We start from the raw sequence: 11,001 nt of genomic DNA on the forward strand, positions 1-11,001 counted from the left end.
CTTCTAAGAAGCAAAGCAGAGATTTGTGGTTAAGACCTTGAGCTTAAGGGCTGAGAGAGTTCTGGGTTCAAGTTCTAACTCCTCCTTTTGTCAATGCATGATGTTGGGCGAAAGACTCCAGGGAGGCTGGGCCTCTGCTGGGGAGGCAGGACAAGCCTCCGATGGCCAGCCTCCGGGGTCCAACAGCGCAGCTGCTAATCAGCCCTGTGACCTGGAGCAAGTCACTCCACCCCATGAACTGCAGTTTGGAAATGGGGAGACTCCACCTAACGCGCTCTGTGGTTGGGAGATGTGGATGGGATGCGCCTGGTGACATGCTTGTCTCTCTGCCTGACCAACAGTGCTTCGTAAAGGGTAGCTGTTACCACCATCAACCCCTTCTCTGGGGAAACCTCCGGCTCGTGACTGGTTTGAGTGTGTGGCTGTCACCTTTCCCCTCATTGTCAGTCCACGGCCACCTGACCCAGAACTTTCATCACAATGCCTCCAGGGCATCCGGGGAAGGGGCCGGGGGCTGCAGGCACTCTTCTCCCACCACAGTGGAGCCCTGGGCCCCTGGCCTTCCTCCCCTCTCTGCCTCCCCGACGCATCCCCTTCTGAGCAGAGCTCAAGTGGGGTGCTATTTGGTGACACTGCTTCTGTGAGGGGGGGCTGTCGAGAAATGACCCCTTTCAATCCTCAGGGATGACGAGAATGCAGGTTGTGTTGTGTTCGTGCCGTAGGGGCTAGATGATATTTTTGAGTCAGGTTTACACTAGATGTGATCAGACAAACTAGGTCTGTGTCAGAGGTACCCTTGGCTGCCAAGGAGGTGCACCCTGAGAAGTGGCAGCTGTCAGTATTCACATCTCACAGCCAGGGGGCTCCTGACCACCTGTGGGGGGGTTGGGGTCACTCCAGACTCCTGAGAGGGGTGCTGCCAGACAGAACCCCACTTCTGTGTGGGGCGCGTTGAGGATCTGGTCTGCGCCAGTGGCTTTGCAGGCCCAGACCTTCCCAGCAAGGCCTTCCTAGGAATTGCCTCCCCTGTCCTCGGGCGCTTCTCTGGGCGGACACTGCCCCCTGGAGGCCTTTGCCTGCCATGACACCGGGCAGAAATGACCCCACATAAGAGGAAATGGATCCAGATGATGCTTTTCTTTCCAGGATCCTCCGTGGTTTGGGGAGTTTGGGGCCGTGTATTTATTCATTCTCAGCTTGAGAACCTGGAATCTGCCCTAGTGCCATGTGTTACCTTACGGAAGAAACGCAACTCAGGGCAACTGCCAGAACACAAGTACATAGCCACAAGAGGTCTTGGGACTCCAGGCTTTCCGTATTTTGTAAAGAGGCGAGGGTCCAGGGAAAAATGATCTCTAGTAATATTTGGAATTAAGGTTGAGGATAAGTTTATTTACTTATTTTTAAAGATTTTATTTATTTATTTGACAGAGAGGGACACCAAGAGAGGGAACACAAGCAGGGGGAGTGGGAGAGGGAGAAGCAGGCTTCCCGCCGAGCAGGGAGCCCGATGCGGGGCTCGATGCGGGGCTCGATGCGGGGCTCGATCCCAGGACCCTGGAATCATGACCCGAGCCGAAGGCAGACACTTAACAACTGAGCCACCCAGGTGCCCCAAGGATAAGTTTAGAATCAAGCAAAATAACTAGTATGGAGTTAAGGGGAAAAGGGAGGAATAAAACAAAGCAAAGGAAGGATTAAACAGGAAGGTCAGGATTTACTGGCTGCTGAGAACGGAGAGTCACCAGGTGGAGGTGTGGGGATGCGGGTTCTATGGCAGCAGAACCACCCCATGTGACAGCATGGCTGCTGTAGAGGAAAACATGAGCAAAGAGAAAACACCAAGAATCCTCCCATCTTGAATAAGCGTTATTATTTTGGTGCATTCCCTGTTGTTTTTTTCCTATGTGTCTTCTTTTATTTTTTTATTTATTTATTTTTTTTAGAAAAAACACAGGACTTTATTATTCCCATTACAAAGGGCAGGTCTTCACAGGATGAGGGCGGGAATTCTGATGGTGGAGAGGAGGCCCCTACTTGCCGGCAATGAGCGGGTTCCGCAGGACCACGATGACCGAGTCCCCGCGCAGGAACACCTTGGAGATGTAGCGGTCCTTGTTGACTGGCTTGGACTTCTTCTTGCCCTTGCCACTCTTGGGGACCTCGGTCCACATCTCCTTCACATTCTCCAGCACCATGTTGCAGTGCCTGTCGAAGGCCTTTACGCGGCCCAGGAGCTTCTTGTTGTTGCGGCAGTTGATGAGCACCTGGGTGTTGTTCTTGACTGACTGCGTGAGCACAGAGAGCGGACCTGTGTTGAACTCTTCTTCCTCCCGCTTCTGCAGCTCCTCTGGGGTCATCTCACTCTTGGGCTTGTTGAGGAGGCTCATGGTGATAGTGCCTGAGGTCCCAGATCAGCGCCGTCTCCTCCGCGTTGCTGCTGCCTCCGGAGAGAGCTGTCTTCTTTTATTTTTATTTTTTTTTAGAGAGGGAGAGAGAGAGAGAAAATCTTAAGCAGGCTCCACGCCCAGTGCAGAGCCCGACACGGGGCTCGATCTCAAGACCCTGAGATCATGACCTGAGACGAAGTCAAGAGTCGGACCCTTAACCGACTGAGTCACTCAGGCATCCCTTATTTTTATTTCTTTAAAGTTTTATTTAAGTAATCTCCATACTCCACATGGGCTCAAACTCACAAACCCCAAGATCAAGAGTCACACCCTCTTCCGACTAAGCCAGCCAGGCGCCCCCTATGTGTCTTCTTTTAATGTCGTCATTGGAGTTAATGTCTTTATTGGATTTTCTCAAATCATAAGAGTTAAATCATAAAACATGTGAGTTACAGAAAAAAAAAAAAAAACTGTACCCATCTCCCTGCAAAAAAAGCTCAGCCCCAAATGCAGAGCTGGGTTATAACTGTGTCTGGGGCAGGGTCCCGTCTGCACCAAGAGTCCAAGTGAATAGTCAACAAATTGTCTCTAATCACTGTCCAAGCGGACTGAGTCCCCAGCGTCCGTCCTGGGTCCACTAAGATCTTGGCCTCAGGGCCTCTGTCAATGTCATTTCCCCTCCTGGAATACTTGCCCACGTTCTTTCCTGGCTGACTCCCAGTACATGCATGGGTGTCTCTACCCTGTGACATTTCCCCAATGTCCCAAACTAGGTGCTGTTCAAATGTGCTCCTGTAACCCACAACAGCCTTCGACCAAACTGCATTGTCATCATTTCTTAGACCCCTGGCTTCTGCTAGCAAGTGAGCACTGCGTGGCAGAGACCCAGAGGCCATAGCTCCCTAGCTCCTGGCCCTGAGAGATGCAGTGTGGATGGAGGCACGACGAGCTAGCTTTCTGGAGGTTCCCCCCACCCCGAGCCTGGCTGCTAACCTTTCCACCTCCTCCTCCGCTGGAAAATGATGTGGCTCAGGAAGCTGGAAGGGAAAAGTCAGTTGAGGTGAGAGCTATGTAGGAGCTCAGACAGGTGAGGGGCTCAGAAAGCCCATTCCCGTCCTGTACCCATCTCCAGTTAGATCACCAGCTCTCCCTCAGGACCTAAGAGGATGGGATCAGGGTCACATTCAATTAGGCAAATACTGAGGATGTGTGGGGTGCAGGCGTGAAAGGTGTCACTCGAGATGAATCTGACAGTCTTGTCCTCGAAGGGCACCCAGTCTGGGAAGAGAGCCCGCGAAGGTCTCATGGTGTGGGGTCCAGGTTAGAAGGCCGGGGTCTGGAGTCAGACAGACCTGGGCTCTTGTTCTTGCTTGGCCACTGTGTGACTTTGACAAGTTGCTTCCACTTCCTGAGCCTGGGATGGTGATGGAAGCTATCTGGTTGGGTGGTTGTGAAAACCTGTGGACATTATGATGTGAAGATATGGGTAATGGCGAGAAATGTCCTCAAATGGGAATGCACCCTAGCTCTCGTGGTCATCAACGAGGGCATGCAGGTGCAAACGAATGTGTGCCGTCTAGAACGGACTGGAACAGGGCCGGAGCATGGGCATGGGTCAGGCCAGCCACTGAGGGGCGCAGATGGGGCACTGGGGAGCTAGGCACTTGCGGCTCGGATGGCAGCCAGTCCCCACCAAATATCGAGGTGCTCACCCTCGTTTCCCAGGCCCGGTCTCCCTTAGTGGGTTCCCGCCATGTGGCTGGTTCTGGACCACTGTCTATGAGCAGGAGTGATGGCTGCTGATCAGGGGACGAGTCGATTCAGACTTGATGTCTTCTCCCTCCCTCGGCTCCCTGCTGTGGATTCTAGCAGCAAAGCCCTAAAATGCAGGAGGGCTACCAGACCCTCATCAGACTTGATGAAATAAAGCTTTCTTGTGCTCAGCCATGGGGATTTGGGGTTGTTTGTTGAGACAGCTAATGCTAACTGCCCCAATGCATATAGTACTACTGTGATTTCTGCTTATAGAGGCCAAGTCGGTGGCCTGTGGTCACACAGCTCCCAAGTGGGCAGGGACCCACACCCAGGCCTGACTCACATGGCCGGTTTTTGGGAACTATGCTTACTTCACCTCATGACGGCCTGCCCTCAAGCACTACCACACCTACGGTCTTAAGATGTCCAGCAGGGACAGCCGGATGAGCCGCTGGGACAGTCAGAACACTTGGCGGGTTCGGTGTGAAATCCCGCCATTCTGGATTGCACCGAGCACTTGCAACACTTGTCTCACTTCTGCCAGTGCTGGTGGATCAGGCTAAACAACACACCAGGGAGGGGCGACAGATTGCCCTGGGCTGGCAGAGAAGACTACAGTTGGGACTGGAACCTTCATTGTGCTGATGGGACACACACGGGACGAATTCCTCCAGCATCGCTGTTTCACGCTCAGCTCCTGCCTGCCTGTCCCCCCAACCCAGAAAGGCAATATTGCAAACCATAAACTTCAGACTTAGACTTATGCTTGAATCCCTGCTCTGCCACTTACTGGCTATGTGACCTTGGGTAAGTCACTTTGCTTCTCTGAGCCTCAATTTCCTCATCTCTACAATGGGGAGAGCAATATTCATTTCTCATGGGATGGACTCAGGCTTGAGAGATAATGATGTAAGGTGCGCAGCACAGTGCTTGGTACACATTAGCTTGTTATGACCCAAGGCAGGCTCTCTTTCTCCCGGGGAAGATTAGGGGGCTACCGGAGGAGAGGGACTCAGTATAGAGATTCACACCAAGATTGCTTGTATGTTTATTTACAAACGGGAGACATACACACACACACAGACATCACTAGGACATTTCAGGAAACTTGGAGCAGGGAACAGCTCTTCTTCACTGTCTGTCTCTGGGCTCCCTTGTGACTCAGATCAAGTTCTCTAGAGAAAGGCTTCTGACGCTTCCTCGCTGGGAAGCCTGTGCATGTGCTGGATGGGCTCTCACTGCCTCTCATGTTCAAATCTGCCTGTCCCATTGGGCTGTGGACAAAGGGCTGTGAGCCTTGGCTCAGTCATTCATATCCAGGCCAAATTCTGGATATAATTCTTTGGTGGTGACACCTCGGATCACAGCTGAAAGGAAAGAAAGAAGAAAAGATGCGTGTCTGGTGGGAGGAGTGGGAGGGAGAATGGCCAAAGGCCTGACCTACGCAGGACCCACTCTAGCACCTTCTTCTTGCTCCCCTAGTTGGCCAAGATACACTCCTGCAACTCCTTCCAGACCCTACCACTGTGGGCCCTGCTTGGCCACCCCAAACAAGACTCACTGAACCCTCACCCCACTTCACAGAGGAGTCAAACAAAGCTCCCCTGAACTCCACACGAGCACCTAGAGCCATCTGCTGAAAATGTAAATTTATATTTACATTGCACCTGGGGCCTGCTGAAAACCCTCACTCCTTAGCCTGGCCCAGGGGTCATGCCCTGGCCATTTAGCGATACCATCCCTCCTGCTCCCTCAAAGATCCTTACTTTCTGTCTCCCAGGGGAAGGGATCTCCTGAGAAGTCTTCCCTGACCGCCTTAGCTCATCCCTACCTGCCACCCTGTTCATACCTCAATATTCTTCTCCATCTCTGGCCTGTTTCTTTTTTTCTTTTTTTTAAGATTTTGTTTCTTTATTTGACAGAGAGAGACACAGCGAGAGAGGGAACACAAGCAGGGGGAGTGGGAGAGGGAGAAGCAGACTTCCCGCCGAGCAGGGAGCCTGATGCGGGGCTCTGTCCCAGGACCCTGGGATCATGACCTGAGCCAAAGGCAGATGTTTAACGACTGAGCCACCCAGGTGCCCCTGGCCTGTTTCCTTCATAGCGATTAACACATTTTATAATTCCTTTGTTTGTGTTCCTTTACTTATTGACCATTTCCCTCCCCTCCCCCACACAACAAAACCTAAGTCACATGAGAACAGGGTCCTCCAGGTGTCTGGTTCACTAGAGTGCCCCACGCCCTGCAGAGCAACACAGAGTAGGTGCTCAGTAAATATAACCTCAGAGGATAGGCTGCCCTGTCCTCTCCAGGTCCCAGGCCTGGAGAAACAGGTCTCAAGCTGGGTTCTATCTCACAAGAGGGGATGCCCTTAACCACCAGGCTATGGTCCTCTCACCTTCTTTCCTCCTTGGGGTCTGATCATCCTCCTTCCTCCATCTGTATTTCCCTCCTCCTGTTATCTCCTTTCCTTCCTCAGGACCCATTCCCCACTGGAACAGAGAAGCCCTCCCTGCCACAGACTCCCGGATGCTGATAGGCAATTCTACAGGAAGTGCTAAACTCCTGCAGTGACCAGGCAGACATCCCAGCCCTGCACCCTGTCCCAAACAGTCACTGCGTGCTCAACGCTGGAGTGCCCACCGGCCCCAGCCAGGTGACCGGACTGAGGCCATCCATGCCTTTGCTTGCTTCCAAAGTGGACTGTCCTAACCAGCCTAGGCACACAGGTGTCTGTGCCTTGGCCAAGCCCTCTGGATAATAGTCAGACTGTTCAAGGAAGAACAAAATACTCCTTGAAGTCACAAAGTCACCCATCTGTGACTTTCTGCCTCTGTAGCGAGTCAACCACTTGAGGTAAGGGTGGTGTATCAATCAGTCTGAGTAGGCCCCAGAAGACCGGGAACCACAGCCCACAATCGAACGGTAGGCAAGTTCATGCTCAAACCTGCCTGGGGCTCTGAAGCAGGCTCTACACTTGAGGGAAGAGACCCCAGGGACTCCTGTAAGAGCTGTACAGGTGCTTTGGGGCATTCGGGGAATGGGCCAGCTGAGAAGGATGGGAAGGCTGGCAAGTTAGAGGGCCCAGGAGCAAAATCCAGACACCCGGGGGAATGTGGACTCCTTCCCTCCGAAGGCTGCTCCTCTGGAGTCCTGCTGCTCACCTAGTTTGCCTAGCAGCATCTGGCCTACATCCTTGATGTCATTATATTCGTGGAGAAGGGAGATGTGGTCCTCCAGTTCATTCACACTGTAGCCTCTGGGGTGAGGGGTGGAGAGAGAGAAAGAGGATCTTTAAGAAAGCTGAGGAGGATCCAAGGTTCAGAGTAACAAGGCATCTATTTAAAGATTTTATTTATTTATTTATTTATCAGAAAGAGAGAGAGAGAGAGGGAGAGAGAGCACGCACAAGCAGGGGGAGCGGCAGGCAGAAGGAGAAGCAGATTCCCTGCTAAGCAAGGAGCCTGATGTGGGGCTCAACCCCAGGACCCTGAGATCCTGACCTGAGCCCAAGGCAGACGCTTAACTGACTGCGCCACCAGGTTCCCACAAGGCATCTATTTAACTAATGTTCATGGGACGCCTGGGTGGCTCTCAGGGTCCTGGAATTGAGCCCCACATCAGGCTCCTTGCTCAGCAGGGAATCTGCTTCTCCCTCTCCCTCTGCCTGCCACTCTCCCTGCTTGTACTCTCTCTCTGGCAAATAAGGAAATAAAATCTTAAAAAAAAAACAAACTACACAAATGTTCACGAAGGACCTACTAGGGACAAGACAGACCCTGCCCTCAGGAAGCTTACGGTAGGGCAGGGGATCTGCCTAGCCCCTCACTCCTGGCCAATCTCCCTGTGCCCTTAGGGAGTGGTTTGCAGCCACACTGGTACTGTGTGACCCAGGCCACAGCAGGGGGATTCACAGATGGGCACACGAGTGGCTAGTCAGAGCCCCTCCCATGTGAAATGCACATTCAAAGGCTGCTCAGTCTATGCCACATGGCTGGAGCAAGAGGTGTGAGAAAGTCCAGGAGTTGTGGAAGAGCCAGCTTCCTCCAGGCCCTGGAGAGCCCAACTGCAGAGAAAGAATGGAGTCGGTGTGCAGATGGAAGAGGCAGAGAGGGACCGAGTGATAACCTCTGCTGGGGACAGCTTTCCGCTTCCTAGTTCCTGCTCCTCCCAGGTCTGACCACACCCTACCCGAGAGAGGCTGCTGACACGCTGAATCCCTCGGCAGGGCACGGTCCCGGTTTTTCGCTAAGCTAGTGTGGCTGGGTTTCAGTTACTGGGTCTCCGGTTAAAAGTTATCTTAAGCATGTGGAGGAGCCCAGTGAGACTTACTCAGATATTAACTGGGTGATCTCCTTGTCCAGCAGGTCCCTCTTCTCCTTCAGTTTCTGAATGTCGAGGTGCAGAGAATCCTCGCTGGCCCCATCAGCCTGGCCAGACTTGGGAGATGGCCGCTGTGTGGCACATAAAGTCATCAGCCAGACTGACCCATTATCCACAATTCAGAACCTACAAGCTGTCCCCAACAACCACCGCCCCCCTTCTGCTTGGTGACTGACACCCCCCCACCCCCTAATAAGATTACATTGCCCAGCTGCCCTTGTTATTAGATGTAGCTCTCTAAGTTCTGGCGAGTGGAAGTTAGTCAGAAATCATGTATGCAGGTTCTGGGAATTGTCCTTCCAGGGAGAGGGTACGCCTTTCTCTGGCCTTCCTTCCTCCTTCCTGCTGGCTAGAATGTGGATGTCATGAAAGACCTGAACAGCACCTTGGGCGATAAGGTAGAACCATGTTGAAGGTGCGGTGGAACAAGATAGAGGCCTGGGACCCTGAGGTCTGTTTAGGCCACCGTTATTTGGGGTTTTCTTTCACTCCTAAGCCACACCCAATCCTAATTAAAGGGCTCATCCTGGCCCCTAATCTGACCCCAGATAACCTGCCTCACGTCTATTTCTTGGATGCCCAAGTCTATGATGTCGCTGGGCTTATAATTTCATTGGGTGACAAACCCCTTCCCTGGGGCTGCAGTTCATCTTTGCCCTCTCTGCCTCTAAAAGTTGCAAAGGCCAGTGCCTGGTACACTGCTAATCTTTAGGAAATGTGTGTTGGGTCAACCATGTACACATGTTACAAGAAGAAGCCAAGGAAGACATGGTTACTACTCGTAGGACAGGGGCTTTTAATCAGTTGACAGAGAGGGAGTAGGCACTATCTGCGAGGCAATGGCAAAGGCTCCAGGGACTCAGCAATGGATAAGACATCAAGCCTGGCCCCTGCCTTCACGGAACTTATCTAAAATACCCAATCATTATGTTTTTCCTCCAGATATCTCCATTTAAAGCTCTACTCACATTTTATCAGGAAGGCCTTCGCTGACCACCCCGCCTAAAATGGTCACTCCCCAATGGCTCACTATTCTTTTGTCCTGATACTGTATAACATCCATCACCACCTGCCATATACATTTCATTAATAATATTCTGTTCATTGCCGGCCTTACGCCACTGGAGTTTAAACCCCATGAGGGCAGGGACGGTGTTTTGTTCACTGTGTCCCCAACAGTGCCTGGCACGTGGTAGGCACTCAATAAAATGCGTCAGATGAATGGGTGAATGACAAATAATCAACTAATGACAAGCCTGAAAAGTGCTTTTAAGGTGAAGTACAGTGTGCGAAGGGAGTGTCTAAATGAGCAACTGGACTGAGTCAGGGGTGGGGGTGAAGCTTCTCTGAGGGACCTCTCAGCTCTGACGGATGAGCAGGCATCACCTTGCTCAAGAGCTGGAAGGAAAGTATTCCAGACGGGGACAGTATGTCGAAAGGGCCAAGGCAGGAGAGAGCGCACACGTCTGAGGGAATGAGGGTGGTTTCTGTGTGGGGTGGGACAGGTGAGGGAGGGGATCGTGGTGTTCTCAAAACCAACCACTCGTGGTGCTGTCAGGAAGGAGGAGAGACAGAGCCCACTGGGAGAGCCTGGGTACCCAGGGCAAAGGCCAGGACACTGCTTCTTCTTTGAAGCTTGGTGGGCAGGGAGGAAAAAAGGGGAAGGACTGAGAAATGACCTGGAGTTTCTCAGCAGAACAAGGTCTGCTCGGGGGAAGGCTTGAAGAGGGCTGGGGTGGGGAAGAAGACTGGGAGCAGCACTGACTTCCACGGTGGAGGGCCAGAAAAAGGGGGGGGGGGTGCACAGGCATACTCACAGGGGATTGGAAGGCCCCGCGGCAACTTTTGGAAAGTCCTGGTTGAGTCCTGGAGAGGAATCCGAGGAAAAAAATGCTGATTGAACCTAGAGTCCGCTCTGGGAGGAAAGGGGTGTGGGGAGGTTAGGAGTTGGGAAGGGGCAGTTATGGTCCGGGATCAGGCTCGGGATGCTCCAGGAAGGGGAGACTCGGAGAGGGGGGAGTGTGTGGAGGGCTAGATGGGGGTAGACGGAAGTGATCTCTGGGACGAGAGAGTCTGGGGCAGGGATATGGGGAGTCAGGAAAGGGGCTGTGAAAGGATGCCCTTTCGGCCTGTTCTCCGCTCCTCGCCCACCTCCGGAGCCCTGGGGTCCGGGGTCCCCGTCTCGGGGGAGTATGCAGTGCAGGAGGGTCCAGGGCGAGGGCGGGAGAGCGGCCCCTCAGGCCCGCCAGGTATTCGGAATCTTAGGATGCAGACCGCGAACGGTCAAAAAGCGAGGTGCGCGCGCACCCTGCGAGCTCAGGCCCCGCCCCTCCCGCGAGGTGGGCGGGGACAGCGGCTGCGCGCTCAGCTTTCATTGTGACTCCACCTGTCCCTTGAGGCCCGCGGCGGGCTGGCCACGCCCCCTCCCCTTTCATCTTTCTCAGCGACCAATAGGATTGAGGTATTGAGGGG

At 53.1% G+C, this 11,001-nt stretch overlaps 2 protein-coding genes across 2 annotated transcripts; both read right to left on the reverse strand.

Moving 5' to 3' along the window:
* Window positions 1–1,943: 1,943 nt before the first annotated feature.
* On the reverse strand, window positions 1,944–2,463 carry LOC113934512 (small nuclear ribonucleoprotein Sm D2-like). Its single transcript, XM_035723642.1, has one exon. The coding sequence runs from the start codon at window positions 2,388–2,390 to the stop codon at window positions 2,034–2,036; it is 357 nt and encodes a 118-aa protein (XP_035579535.1). The 5' UTR covers window positions 2,391–2,463; the 3' UTR covers window positions 1,944–2,033.
* A 2,717-nt stretch (window positions 2,464–5,180) lies between these two features.
* SWI5 (SWI5 homologous recombination repair protein) lies at window positions 5,181–10,964 on the reverse strand. Its single transcript, XM_035723751.1, has 6 exons — window positions 10,916–10,964; window positions 10,681–10,789; window positions 10,347–10,395; window positions 8,479–8,600; window positions 7,311–7,405; window positions 5,181–5,512 (listed from the first exon to the last, which is right to left on the reverse strand). The coding sequence occupies exons 1-6, from the start codon at window positions 10,962–10,964 to the stop codon at window positions 5,448–5,450; spliced, it is 489 nt and encodes a 162-aa protein (XP_035579644.1). The 3' UTR covers window positions 5,181–5,447.
* Between the last annotated feature and the right edge of the window lie 37 nt (window positions 10,965–11,001).

Source organism: Zalophus californianus, chromosome 13, assembly GCF_009762305.2.
Source record: "Zalophus californianus isolate mZalCal1 chromosome 13, mZalCal1.pri.v2, whole genome shotgun sequence".
Lineage (NCBI taxonomy): Eukaryota > Metazoa > Chordata > Mammalia > Carnivora > Otariidae > Zalophus > Zalophus californianus.

Bases quoted from the DNA above. Each gene is read 5' to 3' on its own strand.
- SWI5 (XM_035723751.1), bottom strand. From the start codon at position 10,964: ATGAAAGGGGAGGGGGCGTGGCCAGCCCGCCGCGGGCCTCAAGGGACA. The intron at 7,406-8,478 runs GTAAGTCTCACT...CCCTCACCCCAG, and splicing joins ATCACCCAGTTAATATCTGA to AGGCTACAGTGTGAATGAAC. The intron at 5,513-7,310 runs GTGAGCAGCAGG...CTTTCCTTTCAG, and splicing joins GATGCTGCTAGGCAAACTAG to CTGTGATCCGAGGTGTCACC.
- LOC113934512 (XM_035723642.1), bottom strand. From the start codon at position 2,390: ATGAGCCTCCTCAACAAGCCCAAGAGTGAGATGACCCCAGAGGAGCTG.